The following is a 19110-nucleotide window of genomic DNA, read 5'->3' on the forward strand; positions in this document are numbered from 1 at the left end:
TTAAGCACTGTGCCTGGGATATAATAAACACTGTATAGATGTTAACTATTATTATTGTTTATATATGTAAAAAGTGATTTAACGTATTTGGTTAACTTCTTTTGGTCCATTTCCAGAGATGGTTTGGAAGATCCACTGGATGATTCAGCTACTGTATTTCAGCAGCTAGAACAATTGTGTACTGTCAGCAGATGTGAATATGAAAAGACATGTGCTCTTCTTATACAGTTATTTGACCAAAATGCACAGAATTATCAAAAACTGATACAGTCATCTGCCAGAAGATCCGTAGATATATCAGTTCAAGAAGGTCAGTATCATCTAATTTGATTCTTAGATTAATTTCAACTACTTAAATTGTTTGTAAAGCTTCATATACTACTTTCATATGTATTAGTTATCCTGAGTCACTTAATCAAATGATATTAAGCTCTCTACTATTCTGATGAGCCCTATCTTAAAATAACTAATTTTCAATGATTCTACATGGAACAACTAGTATAGTAAGTCCATCCATATCCATTTATAATGAAGGGTCCTTGGTTCTAATTTAGGAATGATTCTCCTATTTATTTCATTCTTTGTCATTGGTTTGAGTGAATTCTGAGAGAAATGGATGATATTAGTTTGTATGCATTCCCTTATTTCCCATCTCAGTTCTTTTTTCCTTTATCCTTATAAGGATGACATCTTGCACTTTTAATTTTACATATTTTTCAAAACATTTTGATATCCATTATCCAATTTGGTTTCATTTGATAAATATTGAGAAATGTCCATTGGATTTAACAATTAAGGAATCATTGTGAAGTGAAAGCACATTTTAAGAAGGATGTTGATAAAATAAAGGGTTCAGGAGAATGCAGCCGTGATCATGAAGCATCTCAGGTTCATAACATATGATGTGTGGTTGAAGGAAATAGGGCTGTTTAAGATGTAAAAGACTTAGAGGGAGCATGATAACTATCTTCATGCTTTTGAAATTCTGTCACATGGCAGAAGTCTTCTCCTTGCTTCTTAGCTGCACTGCAAAGCTTCTAAGAGGAAAATTTAGCTTTGATATCAAAAAAATCTTCCTTACAATTAAAACTACCGCAAAATACTTACTCAGGAAATGATTAAATTATCTCTTTCTAGATATCTTCAAGGAAAGGCTTAATGATTTCTTGTTGAATATGATAAAGAAGGAATTCATTTTCAGATACTGATTGGACCAGTGATCATGAGATAGAATGGAATGAAGCTAGGCACTGTGCTAATCCTGGGAAATATAAACAGATCAAAAAGGGCTCAGATTGTAATTCAGACTTGCAACATCTCTAGGAGAACTCAGATGCTGGGTGAAAGGAAAACTAGATGGTTCTTAAAGTATATCAGTAATGTGGATGACAAATCATAGGGTATCCTGACATTAGGGCATATGACTGTGCCTGAGGACCTGCAGGACTCAGGGCTCTCAATGCCTATTAATTGGTAAAGGTTGGTGGTCTCCCATCTTAGTAGGATTGTAATTGTCATCTCCTTGCTTGTTCTTAGATGTGTGCGTATCCATGTCCTTTGGACGGCATGTGGGGGGGTGGGGTGAGAGGGGAGGAACTGATTGTTACAAAGGAGAAACTTTGGTGGGATCTAGACAGCAGTAACCTGACTAGAGCTGGGATAGATTTCAAAAACTTTTGGTTCTGCCCTCCCGAGATCTCTTCCAACTCAGATTCAGTGTTTCATTTCATTCAAATAGTGAGATAGAAAGTCAATTTGAAGGAAATGAACACAGAGAATTAATGAAGAGATGAACCACCATAGTGTGGTTCATTTTTTTAACTATAGGAACAGAGTCTGTAGGGAAGATTGAGAGAAAAAAGGGGAATGCTTAACAAGGCCAACTCTTGGAAGAGATAGACATAGAATTAAGAAGAGGGAAAAGCTCTTATTGAAAAGAAAAGTCACCTTTTCCCTTAGCTACCAATGTGAAGAAAAAGGTGCATATGGAGAGAGAATTTGAGGCATGGGATAGAGGAAAAGACGGGGTTAACAGAAGATGACCTCTGTAGAAATGGATTTTGCTGAAATGTATGTGAAAATGTTGGAGGCTGAAGTAAAGTTTGGAATAATCTTTGAGGGTAGTGGACTAGACTATACCAATAGTAATGAATGCAATAAGCTTATTGTATTCATTTTGTTAATGAGGAAACTAATGCTCAAGGGCTTCTAATGATTTCCTCAAATAAGTTAATTACAGGTCTAGAACTAAACTTAGCAAGTTGGGCTCTCTCCACAACATTGGACTTTTCCCATTTGTTTCATCTACACAGTTGTAGTTCAATTTTTTTTGTCATTAAATATGAAATTTATTTTTACTTTTTCTAATTCCCATATTTTAAATGACAGTAAGTTAGGTCTTTCTAAGTTTATACAATTCACTTTACTATGATTTTCTAATAATATTTCACTGTTTAGTTTTGTGATATCCTGGCAATCTTTCATGATATCTTTCCTGGTTCTTATGCACCTGTGATAAAATACTAATTTCACAATGAAAATAGACTAGGCCTAGTGTACATATGCAGTCTTAAAATGGTGCATAATTTTCCTCAATTTTCTTCACTCCTGGGTTAATTAAAGAATATCTTCCAACTTCCTAATGTTGTGCTCTGAATTAGCATGCTCTGAATAAAATTATTATGGCTATATCCCCCTTCTTTGCCATTAGGATTGGGAGAATTGAAACCTTGAAGGTCTAGCCACTTTACATTCCATTGTATCATAAACTCCAAGTGCATTATCTAGATCTTTGCTTTGTAACTGGAGATGGTAAGACAAAAATAAAAAACAATCCTTACTTTCAAGGAACTTCCTTTCTAATGGGAGGATATCACACATACAAAGATAAGTAGAGAAATCACTTGAAGAAAGACAAAGCACTTATAATTAGGGAAATCCAGAGAGGTTTCCCATAAAGATATGTCATTTGAGCTAAACCCTGAAGGAAGCACAGTATTTTGAGAAGTGGGAGTGCATTCTAGGTACCACCTAATCAGAAGAATGGAGATAGGAGATAGAATAGAGAATTTGTAGGATAGCAAATAGACTAATTTGCCTGGAATGCATTCCAGGAATGAAAGGAATTAAGATGAAAAGTATGTTAAAGTAGGCTGGAACAACATTTGAAAGAGTTTAAATTCCAGACTGAGGAGTTTGTATTTTATCCTAGAGGCAGTAGGGAGCCACTGAAGATTCTTGATTAGGTGAGTAGAATAATACCTGATATTTATGTAACACTTAAGTCATATCTTATATTTACATAGCACTTAAGTTTGCAAAGTGCTTAAGTTTTCTCATCTGAGCCTCATAAATTATGATTTATATGTTAGGTATTATTATCATCTCCATTTTACTGGTGATAAAACTGAGCGCAGAGAGGTTAAATGGTCAATTAGTTGCTAAGTGTTCAAGTCAGACCTGATTCCAAATCCATCACCCTAACCACTATATCACTCTGCCCCTCCAAAAAGACCTTCGCTTTAAGAGAATTATGTTGGCAGCTATGTGGAGAAGGGACTGGAGAGAAGAAATGCTTGAATCAAGAAGACAAATTAAGAAGCTGTTGCAATAATAAATGAGAGATGATGACCTGAAATAGGATTTGGTCAAATGAGTAGAGAAAAGGGAATGGATACAAAAGTTGTTGTCAGCCTGTAATACAATTGATAAAAAATGACAACTTATTGGTTATAGGGTAAGGGAAAAGGAAAAGTGAAAGATGACATCAGAGTTTTGAAACTGAATTACTTATGATGATAGTGTCCATAGCAAAAATAAGGTAGTTTAGAGGAAGCGAGTTTAAAAGGGAAAATAACGAGTTTCCTTTTTTACATTTAAAAAAAATTTATTTTCAAGTTAAACAGAAAAGCACTTCACACAAAGAACACAAGAAGCTTGTATATGAAATTATGACTCTCCATTTCTTCCTACTTGTTTTTTAAAAAATAGTATGTAATGCATTCTGCATATTGCTTTCAATATTCATTTTTGTAAGATTTTGAATTCCAAATTTTTTCTCCCTTCCCTCCCTCCTTCCCAAGATAGGAAACAATCTGATATAAGTTATACATGTACTTTTCGCCAGTGCTTTTTTCTGAACTTCCTTCCATTTTCTTTTTTGTTTGTTTATTTATTTTGGTTTTGCCAGGGAATTTTAGTTATAGGGCCAGTGGTCTATGTACTGCACCACAAACCTGCCCTTCTATTGTGCTTCTTAAAAAAAATGTTTCATTGACATTATTTTAACATCACCATTGATATCCCTCTTCCCCCAACTTCCGTAATTAAAAAGAGAGAAGTGGGGGACAGGGAAAAGAAACTCTTGTTAATGAATAAACACAATCAAATGAAATAATTCACACAATGACTATATCCAAAAGTGTATGTCTCCTCCCACACCTTGAATCTATCACCTTTTCCTCAGGAGATGGGTAGCCTGTTTCATTATAGGTCTTTTAGAAATATTGTTGGCCATTATTTCCATCAGAATTCTTGTCTTAAAGTGTCAATTTCCTTTACTATGTGCAATGTTCGGGCTAGCTTTCTGGAGGTCCTCCATAAGGGTCTTGGTCTCAGCAGGATAGGCACCACAAGAATGGACAAGAATATATTCCAAAGTTTTTATTGTCTCCTTTAGTCTCCCAGTCTAAATCAGTCCCCTCCATAGTGCCCAAAGCTGGAGAGCCACCCTGAAGCTGATCAAAGATAGAATGTCTCTCTTCCAGTCCTTCTTAGCCCTTATATATCTTGTAATTATAGCATTACAGCGTACTGATTATATGTGAATTTAGAGAACCATTATCTCATCAATTCCACTGAGTTAACACCTTGTTTCAAGAATACTTCTTTCGAGTATACTTCTCCAGAACTCCGGCCCTTTACAACAATGTTGTTATCCTATGGATTGTTTTGCTTCTTTTACTCTGTATCAGTTCATATGACACATGATTTTTTGAAATGGTCTTCTCACAACACAATCATATTCCACTATTTGTTCAGTCATGATACCTAATTGATAGTCACCCCCTCCTCCCATTCTAATTTGTTTTTTTCTTTTTTTTTTTTTCCACTTACATTTAATTGCTCTACTTTCAGGAGGATTGAGTTGCTTGTGAATATTTCCTCCCCAGTATTATCCTGCCTCTTAAACAACCTAATCTCTTTTTGTTTCCCTATTGAATTTAATTTCTATACCAAATTGGTTTTGTGTCTGTAGGTTTGTGTTCAGTCCTCCTTTGTACGTTCCAAATACAACCTTCCCTCTATTTTTGGCTACTTCTCTTCAACATGGTCTAGTTGTGAAAAGCAAGAAATTTCATTCCCTTCCTCCTTTCTGTACTATTTATTTCTTTTCTTTTCCCTCTTCACACCGAGAACTGATCCATCCCTCAGATCCTTTTTTCTTTTTTTAATTTCCTCAATATGTTTTGAAGACATTAAGATTTGAAGGGATACTTAGTTCTTTTTTCCATTAGCATATTACTGCTTCATTATCTAGTCCCCTCAGTTGCTCAAATTTTTCTCTGAATTTTTCTTAGACCCTTGTTTTTACATGTCAGAGTTCCTGTTTAGCTCTAGTCTTTTCTTCAGAGATGTTTCAAAGTCTCCTATTCCATTAAAGGTCTATTTTCCTTCCTGTAGGATTATATTCAATTTTGCAGTATCAGCAACACTTGGTTTTAAGCTTATATATTTTGGTTTTTGAGATATTTTGGTTCATTTCCTTGGTATTTGAACTCTTTCCTGGATACTTAACAAAATTTTTTCCTGAATAATGGAGCTTTAGATTTTTGGTTATGCCATTCCTGAGACTTTTGAGATTCTCTTTCAGAAGATGTGCTGTGCTTTCATTTCATTTTTACTTTGCCCTCTGGCTCTAATATATCTGGCCTGTGTTCATGTATGTTTTTTTTTTGTAATTCACTATTTAGTCCCATTAAAAAAAAAAAAAATCTGACTTTTTGGTTGGAGCCAACTTGGTGGAGAGAAGACATTGTCTGTGTTTTTCCCCAGCTTTCCTCAGAACCAACATTAGATCAGCCCTCTGAATGGATTTTTGAGTGGCAGAACACAGATATTCAGAGTGTTTTTTTCAGCTTGAGATATTTTGGAAGGACTTAAGGAAAGATCTGTCTGAATTGGGCAGGAGAAATGTAGCCCAATATAGGTGTGGTATGGAGGATACCCAGTGAGGGGAATCTAATAGGAAGCTTTGAGTCAAAATACAGTAGCATTGGCTACTCTGTCCTGATTGAAAAGATCAATGAATAAGTAGACCAGCTGTGAGACCATCAATACAATTATGAAAGGCAAAATATGAGTTCCTGAACCCCAGCATAAAAGTGACACTTGGCCAGTCAATAGGGAAGTGCAATAGGGAAGCTTGTAGCACCACCAGCCCCAGTGCTGTCAGTGAAAAGCTCCTGTTTCCCTGAAAAGGAAGCTCAGGACAATCTTTCCTCGGCCCTAGGAACAGACCCCAACTTTTTAAAATGACCAAAAAAAGCAAAAAGAGCTTGGACCATAGAAAGGTACTTTGGAGATATGAAAATCAGAATACAATCCCAGAAGAGGACAGCAAAGGCAAAATATCTTCAGGTGAAGCCTCAGAGAAGGATATGAACTGGTCTCCAACTCAAAAGGCTCTCTTGGAATAGTTCAAAAAAAGATTTTAAAAGAGAGAACAAAGAAAAATGGGGAAAAGAAATGAGAGCTATACAGAGAGTTATGATACCTTGAAGAAAAAAGCCAACAACTTGACTGAAGAAATCTCCTTAAAAAATAAATTTGGTGAAACGAAAAAATAAAACAATTCCTTAAAAAATAGAAATAAAAAGCTCCTATTGCCCCCATTTCTGAAATGGAAAAAGAATCCACTGAACAAAAACAATTCCTTTAAAAGTACAATTGGTCAAATGCAATAAGAGGTTAAAAAAAAAAAAGCTAACTGAAAAAAATAATTCATTAAAAATTAGTGAATAGATAAATGGAAGTAAATGACTCAATGAGACATCAAGAATCAGTGAAACAAAATCCAAAAAATGGAAGAAAATATAAAATACCTCATTGGAAAAACAACTGACCTAGAAAATAGATCCAGGAGAGACAATCTAAGAATTACCTGAAAGCCATGATGAAAGAGTCTGGACAACATCTTTCAAGAAATCATGACGGAAGACTGCCCTGATATCCTAGAACCAGAGGGGAAAATTGTCATTGAAAGAATCTACTGATCACCTCCTGAAAGAGACCCCAAAATGAAAACTTCAGGAAATATTGTAGCTAAATTCCAAAATTATCAGATCAGGGAGAAAATCCTGAAAGCAGCCAGAAAGAAACAATTCAAATCCTGAGAAACCACAACCAGGATTACCCAGGTTTACCACTTCTACTTTAAAGGATCAAAGACTCTGGAATATGATATATTGGGAGGCAAAGGAATTTGGACTGTGTCCAAAAATCAACTACCCAACAAAATTAAGCATTATCTTTCAGGAGAAAAGATGGACATTCAATTAAATAGGGGATTTTCAACCATTTCTGATGAATAGACCAGAGCTGAACAGAAAATTTGTCTCTAAATATAAGATTCAAGAGAAGCATAAAAAGGTAAATGGAAGAATAAATATGTTTTTTAAAGATTAAAATGTTTACATCCCTACATAGGAAGATGATATATGTAACTCTTAAAAACTGTATCTTTGTTAAGGCAATTAAAAGGGGTATACTTAGAGGGTTTGGAGTTCTTTGGAGCAGCCTTCCTTTCAGCTTAGTAATCACCATAAGAATAGCCAGGTGTTAAAATCCAAATTCTTTATTATCTCCTTCACAATCTAGTTTCCTTACCTGGGGCTCAGGCTAATTTTCTCAGAGGCTTCCAGAGTCTTGGTTTCAGTGGAGAAGCTGAGTAGGACAGGCCTGCCACCACAGTGGTGTGAGATGGAGTGAATGAATCTGGCTCTGGGTCTCTTCCGAGTCTGTGTCTGGCCCTTCTGAGTCACTTTCTGGGCCCTTCTGGGTCACTTTCCGAGCCCTTCTGAGTCTGTCGCTGGCTTTGACAGGCCTTGGTCTCAGTGAGAGAAGTGCAAGAGGCCAAGCCAGCCACCATGAGGCTGATGAGGATGGAATGAATCTGTCTGTCCTTGACTCCGGGTACTCTGTCTCTGACTCTGGCTGAGGCTCCCAGTTTATATGCTCTCTTATAATTACATTATCATAGGTTTGAATCTTGTAGAACTATGTTAAGTACTAACTACATGTACTGAACACCATTCTAAACTGGATAACCATTGTCTTTATCAATTCCACTGACTTTTAACACCTTGTAAGAATCCTTGTTTCAGAGTTCTGGCCCATAACAGGTGTCAGTATAAGTACTTCAGTGTGATGATATAAAAAAGAAACTGGATGGAAAAGGGATTGTACTAAGAAAAGGGGACTTAAATGGGTAAATCACATCACATGAAGAGGCACAAGAGACCTATTTCAGTTACAAGAAAGAAGGGAGAGGGATAAGCATTGTTTGAACCTTGATTTTTATCACATTTGGCTTAAAGAGGAAATAAGATAAATATATAATTTGGTATAGAAACTTGTTTTACTGTACAAGGAAGTAAATAGGGAAAGGGCAAAGGAAAGACTAATAGAAGGGAGAGCAGATTGAAGTAGATGATGGTCAGAAGCACAATATTGGTGAGGAGGGAAAGGCTAAAAAGAGTCAGAAAAGTATAACTTGGAAATGATAGGATGGTGGGAAATGAAGAGTTAATCATCTTAACTGTGAATGTGAATGGGATGAACTTCCCCATAAAATGGAAGCAGATAGCAGAGTGGGTTAAAAAGCAAAATTTTACAATATATTGTTTATAAGATACACATTTGAAGCAGAAAGATACAGAAAGAGTAAAGGTAAAAGGCTGGGGCAAAATCTTTTATGCCTCAGCTGAAGTAAAAAAAAGTAGGGGTAGCAATTTTGATCTCAGATCAAGAAAAATAAAAATAGATCTTGTTAAAAAAGAGATAAAGAAGAAAACTACATCTTGCTGAAGGGTACCATAGATAATGAAGTAATATCAACTTTAAATATATATGTATCAAGTAGTATAGCACCCAAATTCCAAGAGAAGTTAAGTGAATTGCGAAAAAAAAACTTTACTAATGAGGGATCTCAACCTCTCTCTATCAGAACTAAATAAGTCTAATAAGAAAGTAGTTAAGGAGGTAAATAGAATTTTAGAAAAGTTAGGGATAGTAAATCTTTGGAGAAATTTGAATGGAGATAGAAAGGAATATACCTTTTTCTCAGCAGTACACAGCACATACACAAAAATCGACCATATATTAGGGCATTAAAAACCTTACAATCGAGTGCAGAAAGACAGGAATAGTTAATGTGTCCTTTTCAGATTATGATGCAATAAAAATTACATGTAATAAAGGACCATAAAAAGATATGTTAAAAATTAATTGGAAACAAAATAATCTAATCCTAAAGAATAAGTGGGCCAAAGAACAAATAATAGAAACAATTGATAATTTCATCCAAAAGAATGACAATAATGAGACAATATACCGAAAGTTATGAGATGCAGCCAAAGCAGTTCTTAGGGAAAATTTTACATCTTTAGATGCTTACATAAATAAAATAGAAACAGAAGATCAATAAATTGGGCATGCAATTTAAAAGCTAGAAAAAGAACAAATTAAGAATCCCCAATTAGAAATTCTGAAAATCAAAGGAAAGATTAATGAAGTTGAAAGTAAGAAAACTGTTGAACTAATAAACAAAAAATAAGAGTTGGCTTTATGGAAAAAATCAACAAAATAATTGAACTTTTGGCTAATTTAATTAGAAAAAGAAAAGAAGACAACCAGATTACCAGTATCAAAAAATGAAATCAGTGAATTTACTATCAATGAAGAGGAAATTAAAGGAATAATTTTGCTTAATTGTAGGCCAATAAATCTCTTTATGTAGGTAAATGAAGATATAAAAAAAATGTAGATTGTCTAGATTAACAAGTGAAGAAATAAAATAGTTAAATAGTATCATTTTAGAAAAAAAGAAAAACAAGCTCCCTAAGAAAAAAAATTTCTAGGGCCAGATGGATTTGCAAATGAATTCTACCAAGTATTTGAAGAACAACTAATTCCAATACTATATAAAGTATTTGAAAAAATAAGGGAAGAAGCAGGCCTACAAAATTCTTTGTATAACACAGATATGGTCCTAATAACTATGACAAAACAGAGAAAGAAAATTATAGACTAATTTCCTTAATGAACATTGATGCAAAAATCTTAAATAAAAATTAGCAAATATATTACAAAAACTTATCACCAGGATAATACACCATGACCAAGTGGGATTTATACTAGGAATGCAGGACTGGTTCATTGTCAGGGAAATTATCAGTATAATTGACTATATCAATAACCACATTAACAGAAATCATGTGTTAATTTCAAAAGATGCAGAAAAGGCATTTGACAAAACCAGACACTCATTCCTATTACAAACACTAGAAAGCATAGGAATAAATGGAATTTTCCTTAAAATGATAAGCATTATCTATCTAAAATCATCAGCAAGCATTATACATGACCTATATCTGGCACCAATTGGAGGCTACTGGCTTGTTTTCTTGTACTAATTTTATCTTTATTGGTGTCTTTCTTTCCCATAGACATCTAGTTCATGTTCTATACAGTTCTGGTTTGGAAAAAGTCATTTTGTCTAGTTTCTCTTTGAAATTCTTAATAATTATTCATTTGGTAAAATTCGTTTTTTGTTTGTTTGTTTTTGATATTTGCGGGCTAGGCTACCTTCATTCAGAGAACCATCTTGGTTGGAAGACATTAAGTTTCTTTTCAAACATGTTGAATTTGATATGCTTTCAGAACATCTTCCAGGAGGCAGAGCTCAGAGGAGAAATTTTAGGTTATAGAGATTTGAATAGTGTTCTGCATACAATTGTTCATTGAACCCAGGGGAGCTATAAGATGGCTGAGAGAGAAGGAAGAGTGTTTATGTGTAGGTGTGTGTGTGTGTGTGTGTGTGTGTGTGTGTGTGTGTAGACATGTGCTCACACACACAGAAGTAATAGATAATGTGTAAGGAAAGAAAAAGACAGAGGTGGAAAGAAATTGAAACTGAAAGTTTAGAGGGGTTGAAAGTCACAATCATAAGAGCTAAGAGAAAAGAAATGAAATTAAAAACACAAATAGAGAGTTTCACCTAGGTAAAGTAAAGAGCCATATCTTTCCAATAGCTTAGTACAAAAGAAAAAAGAATGAGAAGTTGTTAGGTATAAGAAAAAAGGAGAGGAGAGAACTTAGGGCTGATGACCATTTTCTTAGTAAAGAAGGACACTAAAAGGAAAGGAGAATGGGAATGTTGTAAGGTACCAAGCAGCAACAAGAACCTAAACTCAATTAGGTAACATAAGAATATGGTGGACTAGGCCAACATTATTGTGTAAGGTTTAGTGTTCAGTAGTATGTGAGTAGAAGGTTGTGATAATAACTAATATTTATGTAACATTTTAAAATTTGAAATCCTCTTTACATATATGATCTCATTTGATCTCTCAAGCTACCTGTGTAATTACTGTTATTAAATTTCCATTTTGCAAATAAGGAGAGATATAAAGTGACTCAGAATTCGATTCAGGTTTCCTGACTTCAAGTCCAATGCTCTTATCTATTAGGCCATTTTAGCTGACTATAAAAGGCTGATGGGGAGGAAAATCCAAGATTGTGGTTTAAAACATTATATGAAAAGAGATGAGGGTATTCAAGAATAGAGAATAGTGTTTATAGTTAAATTACTTGATTACATAGTTACAGCTGTGAGAGAAGAAAAATGAGACCAGATTAGAGACATTGGATTGGGAAAGGAAGGAAGAGCAGAGTTACTTTTTTTTTCATGCTAAATATGTTAAAGTATATGTTAAATACAATATATGTATACATATTTATACAGTTGTTTTGCTACACAAGAAAAATCAGATTTAGAAAGAAGGTAAAAATAACCTGGGAAGAAAAAGAAAAATGCAAGCAAACAATAACAGAAAGAATGTAAATGCTATGTTGTGGTCCACACTCATTTCCCAGCGTTCTTTCACTGGATGTAGCCGATTCTCTTCATTATTGATCAATTGGAACTGATTTGGATCCTCTCATTGCTAAAGATAGCTACTTCCATCAGAATTGTATCCTCATATTGTATTGTTGTTGGAAGTGTACAATGATCTCCTAGTTCTGCTCATTTCACTTAGCATCACTTCATGTAAGTTTCTCAAGGCTCTCTGTATTCATCCTGCTGGTCATTTCTTACAAAACAATAATATTCCATAATATTCATATACTACACTTAGCCATTCTCCAATTGATGGGCATCCATTCAGTTTCCAGTTTCTAGTCACTACAAAAAGGGCTGCCACAAACATTTTTGTACATACAGGTCTCGTTGCCTTCTTTAATATCTCTTTGGGATATAAACACACTGCTGAATCAAAGGGTATGCACAGTTTGACAAATTTTTGAGTATAGTTCCAAATTGCTCTCCAGAATGGTTGGATCCATTCACAACTCCACCAACAATACTTATTATCAGTGTCCCAGTTTTCCCATATCCCTTGCAACATTCGTCATTTGTTCCTGTTGTCTTAACCAATCTAAGAGGTGTGTAATGGTATCTCAGAATTGTCTTAATTTGCATTTCTCTGATCAATAATGTTTTGGAACACCTTTTCATATGGGTAGAAATAGTTTCAATTTCACCATCTGAAAATTGTCTGTTCATATCCTTTGACCATTTATCAATTGGAGAATGGCTTGTTTTCTTATAAATTTGAGTCAGTTCTCTATATATTTTGGAAATGAGGCCTTTATCAGAACCTTTGACTGTAAAAGATGTTTTCCCAGTTTGTTGCTTCCCTTCTAATCTTGTCTGCATTAGTTTTGTTTATACAAAAGCTTTTTAACTTGATATAATCAACATTTTCTATTTTGTGATCAATAATGATCTTTAGTTCTTCTTTGGTTACAAAGTCCTTCCTCCTTTACAGGTCTGAGAGGTAAACTATCCTATGTTCTTTTAATTTATTTATAATCTCATTCTTCATGCCTAGATCTTGGTGTATGGTGTTAAGTATGGATCAATGCTTGGTTTCTGACATACTAATTTCCAATTTTCCCAGCAGTTTTTGTCAAATAGTGAATTCTTATCCAAAAATTGGCATCTTTGGGTTTGTCAAACACTAAATTGCTATAGTTATTGACTATTTTGACCTGTGAACCTAACCTATTTTGCTGATCAACTAGTCTTTCTTAGCCAATACCAAATGATTTTGGTGACCACTGCTTTATTAATATAGTTTTAGATCAGGTATAGCTAGGCTACTGTCATTTGTTGTTTTTTTTTTTTTTTTCATTAGTTCCCTTGAAATTCTTGACCTTTTATTCTTCCAGATGAATTTTGTTGTTATTTTTTTTAGGTTATTAAAATAGTTTCTTGGGAGTCTGATTGGTATAGCATTAAATAAATAGATTAGTTTAGGTAGTATTGTCATCTTTCTTATATTCACTTGACCTATCCAAGAGCACTTAATATTTTTCCAATTGTTTAGATCTGACTTTATTTGTGTGGAAAGTGTTTTGTAGTTTTGCTCATATAGCTCCTGACTGTCCCTTGGCAGATAGATTCCCAAATATTTTATACTATTGACAGTTATTTTAAATGGAATTTCCCTTTGTATCTCTTGCTGTTGGATTTTGTTAGTGATGTATAAAAATGCTGATGATTTATGTAGATTTATTTTGTATCCTGCAACTTTGCTGAAGTTGTGGATTATTTCTAATAGTTTTTTAGTAGAATCTCTGGGGTTCTCTAAGTATACCATCATATCATCTGCAAAGAGTGATAATTTGGTTTCCTTATTGCCTACTCTAATTCCTTTAATCTCTTTCTCAACTCTTATTGCCAAGGCTAGTGTTTCTAATACAATATTGAATAATAATGGTGATAGTGGGCAACCTTGCTTCACTCCAGATCTTACTGGGAAAGGTTATAGTTTATCCCCATTATCTATGATGCTTACTGATGGTTTTAAATAGATGCTACTGACTATTTTAAGGAAAAGTCCATTTATTGCTATACTCTCAAGTGTTTTTAATAGGAATGGATGTTGGATTTTATCAAATGTTTTTTCTGCATCTATTGAGATGATCATATGGTTTTTGTTAATTTGGTTATTGATATAGTCAATTATGTTAATAGTTTTCCTATTACTGAACCAGCCCTGCATTCCTGGTATAAATCCTACTTGGTCATGGTATATTATCCTGGGGATGATTTTCTGTAATCTTTTTGATAATATTTTATTTAAGATTTTTGCAGCAATGTTCATTAGGGAGATTGGTCTATAATTTTCTTTCTCTGTTTTTGTCCTTGCTGGTTTAGTTATTAGTACCATGTCTGTTTCATAAAAGGAATTTGGTAGGACTCCTTCATTCCCTATTTTTTCAAATAATTTATATAGCATTGGAGTTAACTGTTCTTTAAATGTTTGGTAGAATTCACATGTAAATCCATCTGGTCCTGGGGTTTTTTCCTTAAGGTGTTAGTTAATAGCTTGTTTTTTTCTTTTTCTAAAATGGGACTATTTAACCAATTTACTTCTTTCTCTGTTAATCTGGGCAACCTATATTTTTGAAGGTATTCATCCATTTCATTTAAGTTATCAAACTTATTGGCATAAAGTTGGGCAAAGTCACTCCTAATTATTGCTCTAAATTCCTCTTCATTAGTGGAAAGTTCTCTCTTTTCATTTTTAAGACTAACAATTTGATTTTCCTCTTAACTTTTTCTAATAAAATTTACCAAGGCTTTATCTATTTTGTTGTTTTTTCCATAGAACCAATTCCTAGTTTTATTTATTTATTCAATAATTTTTTTAACTTTCAATTTTATTAATCTCTCCTTTTATTTTTAGAATTTCAAGTTTAGTGTTTGATTGGAGGTTTTTAATTTGATCTTTTTCTAGCTTTTTTAGTTGCAAGCCTAATTCATTCATTTTCTCTTTCTTTATTTTATGCAAATAAGCCTTAGAGATATAAATTTTCCCCTTATTACTGCTTTGACTGCATTCCACACATTTTGGTATATCATCTCATTATTGTCATTCTCTTGGGTGAAATTATTAATTGTGTCTATGATTTGCTGTTTCACCCATTCATTCTTTAGGATGAGATTATTTAGTTTCCAATTACTTTTTGGTCTGTTTTCCCCTGGCTTTTTATTGAATGTAATTTTTATTGTATCATGAGCTGAAAGAGATGCATTTACTATTTCTGCCTTTCTGCATTTGAATTTGAGGTCTTTATGTCCTCATATATGTCCTAATATATGTTCAACTTTTGTAGAGGTTCCATGAACTGCCGAGAAGAAAGTGTATTCCTTTCTGTCTCCATTTAGTTTTCTCCAAAGGTCTAACATACCTAATTTTTCTAGTGTTCTATTTACCTCTTTAACTTCTTTCTTATTTATTTTGTAGTTTGCTTTATCTGGTTCTGAGAGTGCAAGGTTGAGATCTCCCATTATTATAGTTTGCTATCTGTTTCTTCTTGCAGCTCTCTTAACTTATCCTTTAGGAATTTAGATGCTATACCACTTGGGACATATATTGCTTCATTATCTATGCTACCCTTTAGCAAGATATAGTGCCCTTCCTTATCTCTTTTAATTAGATCAATTTTTGCTTTTACTTGACCTGAGATCAGTCTGGCTACTCCTGCTTTTTTGACTTCACCTGAAGCATAGTAGATTCTGCTCCAGCCTTTTATCTTTATTCTGTATGTATCGCCCTGCTTCAGCTGTGTTTCCTATAAACAACATATTGTAGGATTCTGGCTTCTAATCCAATCTGCTGTCAGCCTCTGCTTTATGGGGGAGTTTACCCCATTTACATTTATGGTTAAAATTACTAATTCTGTATTTCCTGCCATCTTAATCTTAGATTATGCTTTTCTCTTTCCTTTTCCCCATACCCCCCTCCCCAGTTTTAAATTTATGAGCACCACTTGCCTCACACAACCCTCCCTCTTTAGGATCTCTCCCTCTCCCTTAAAGTCCCTCTCCTTTTCTTAAATCTTTCCCTTTCAATTTCTCTGTTCCCTTCTATTTATCCTACTCCTTCCCTTTTCGCTTTTCCCCTCCCATTTTTCAATGAGATGAGAGAAGTTTCTCTGTAAACTGAATATGTCTAATATTTTCTCTTTGAGCCAGTTCTGATGAGAGCAAGATTCACACTATGATCATCCCCCTTCCTTCTTTCCCTCAGATATAATAGGTTTCCTTTGCCTCTTCATGAAATGTAGCATCTCCACTTTTCCCTTTTTCTGGTACAATTTCCTTTCCACTTCTAGATCCTTTTTTATATTATAACAGTAAATCAAATTATACATCTACTCTTCATGTATACCCATTAATAGAAATATAGTTCTCAAGAATTCTTTTTATGCTTTCTCTTGAGTCCTATATTTGGAGGTCAAACTTTTTGTTTAGCTCTGGTTTTTTCGTCAGAAATAAATGGAATTCACCTATTTCATTGAATGTCCATCTTCTTCCCTGGAATAAAATCCTCTGTTCGGCTGAGTAAGTTATTCTTGGCTGTATACCAAGTTCCTTTGCCTTTCTGAATATCAGATTCCAGGTCCTTCAGTCCTTTAATGAGGACGCTGTTAGACCCTGAGTAACCCTTATTTTGTCTCCTCAGTATTTGAATTTTTTTTTTCTGCCTGCTTGAAGTATTTTTTCTTGGTCTGATAGTTCTGGAATTTAGCCATAATATTTCTTGGAGTTTTAGTTTGGGGATCTAGATGATCAATGAATTCTTTCAATGTCTATTTTACCTTCTGATTCTATGACATCTGAGCAGTTCTTTTTGATGATTTCCTGAAAAATAGTGTCTAGGCTCTTTTTTTCATCATGATTTTCAGGGAGTCCAATAATCCTTAGATTATTTCTCCTAGATCTATTTTCCAGGTCTGTTGTTTTCCCAAGTAGGTATTTAAATTTTTTTTCCTATTTTTTCTTTTTTTTGGTTTTGCTTGACTAATCCTTGGTGTCTCCTCAAATTCATTTCCATTTCTTAAATTCTGATTTTTAATGAATTATTTTCTTCATTTACTTTTTAAATTTTTTTTTTAATTGTCCAATTGAGTTTTTAAATGAGTTGTTTGGTTCTATAGAATTTTTTTTCCATTTCACCAGTTTTATTTTTTAAGGAATGATTTTCTTTTTCCAGTTTACTAATTCTGTTTTTAAGGGAGTTGATTTCTTTATCCACTGTGTCTTTTAATGAGTTACATGCCTTATCCAGACCCTCTTGCAAAGTTTCCCTTTCCTTTCCCCATTTTTCTTCTAGCTCTCTTTTAAAAGAGAGCTAAAAGAGAAAATCCCTTTTAATTTCTTCTGTGAGATCCTTATGTGGTGGGGACCAGATCATATCTACCTTTGGGTTTTCATCTAGAGACAGACTGTTTTTAGTCTCCTCAAGGTTTGAAATCTGCTCTCTATCTGTATAGAAGCTATCTATAGTTAGAGCCCATTTTGCTTTTTGACTCGTTTTAAAAACAAAAAGCTAAAAAAGCTGTGGGCTACATGGGGGAAATGGGGTATTTCCAAGTTGTCTCTACAGACAACAGGAAGTGGCAGTTAAGCGGCAGTGGGACGGCAATGGCTGCGCTGGAATTAGTGGTTGCAGGCTGAGATTGTGCTGAGTTCCTCCAGGTGCTGGGTGGATGTGGCCATGTGCCAACAGACTCTAGCAATTTGGGGTTATAGTCTTTACCCCCTCTCTTTATAGCTTCTGCACTGATCTACTGGCTTGCTTCCAGGGCAGAGTAGTCCACACTGTGGTAGAGTTCTCCCCAAAGATTTTCTGAGGCTAAGACTACATCCAAACCCCCTCTAGTCTGCTCACTGTGAGCTGTTCTCTGTGCTCTCACTGCCTACCTACCTGAATCTGTGTCTGGCCTGTCCCTGTTCTCTCCCCACCTTTTGTGGCAAATTTCAAGATTATTTTATGTTGGTAATATGTTATACTCCCAATATTCGTGGGTTCAGACAGCCAAGCACTAAGTCAGAGGCTGAATTTTGTAAGTAGTGTGAGGGAAGCAGGAAAGCTCAGAAAAATGTGTGTGTCCTCTCCTCCATCTTGGTTCTGCCCCAAGCAGAGTTACTTATGGTCATGATGATGTTGCAGAATAGTGAGACAGAGAATAAGTGCTAGGATACTTGAAACACTGCAGTTTAGTAGGTATGGGTAATGGTGGGATCAGAACAGTCAACAAACATTTATTAAACTCCTACTATATGATAAACATTGTACTACATCTTGTAGATTCAAAGAAAAGTAAAAGGCAATCTCTGTTCTTAGGAGTTCACAGTCTCTAATAAGAGAGATCACATGCAGCTAGCTATATGTAAAAAAACTATACCAAGCTTGTGTATTGCTGAGATAGAATGAAGAATACATCATAAGAATTAAGAAAGCTGATGAATTATGATGTCAGGATGTCTAAGGATACAAAATTGAAGTCCCTAAATGTATGAACAGGGGTTGCAGTATAAAAGAAAACCATAAGCCAAATACTGAAAGCATAAAAGCCTAAAAGCCTAAATAGCCTAAAAGCCAATAGATGGCTTTACCCAAGAATTTGGGTAGAATGATGTAGACTGAATGACCCTCAAAAAAAAGAAGAATTTGCTCTATGAAAATAGGATAAAAAGGTTTTATATGTGGTAGTGAAAGCAAAGAATTTGTCTACTCCTAGCTCAGTGTGTTGTGAGGCATGAGAGAATGCATACTGAAGATGACAGCACTCCAATATCTTCTGGGAAGGAGACATTTTTTTTGTGGCTGAACGACTGAGGAAAGTATAAGGGGCAGGAGTATGAGATTTCTTAATAGTATTTTATTTTTTCCCCAATTACATATAAAGATAATTTTCAACATCCATATTTTCAAGATTTTGAGTTCCAGATTTTTCTTGTTCCCCCCC

General features: G+C 34.4%; 1 protein-coding gene across 2 annotated transcripts in view; it reads left to right on the forward strand.

Moving 5' to 3' along the window:
• The window catches only part of RANBP17 (RAN binding protein 17), a 339284-nt gene that overhangs the window by 57101 nt on the left and 263073 nt on the right, over positions 1-19110 (forward strand). For both annotated transcript variants that reach the window (XM_031953652.1, XM_031953653.1), the window contains one exon: positions 117-310. In XM_031953652.1, the coding sequence (XP_031809512.1) occupies positions 117-310 (194 nt within the window). The remainder of the gene's footprint in view (positions 1-116; positions 311-19110) is intronic.

The sequence above is a fragment of the Sarcophilus harrisii genome, chromosome 2 (assembly GCF_902635505.1).
Source record: "Sarcophilus harrisii chromosome 2, mSarHar1.11, whole genome shotgun sequence".
In the NCBI taxonomy this organism is placed as follows: Eukaryota; Metazoa; Chordata; class Mammalia; order Dasyuromorphia; family Dasyuridae; genus Sarcophilus; species Sarcophilus harrisii.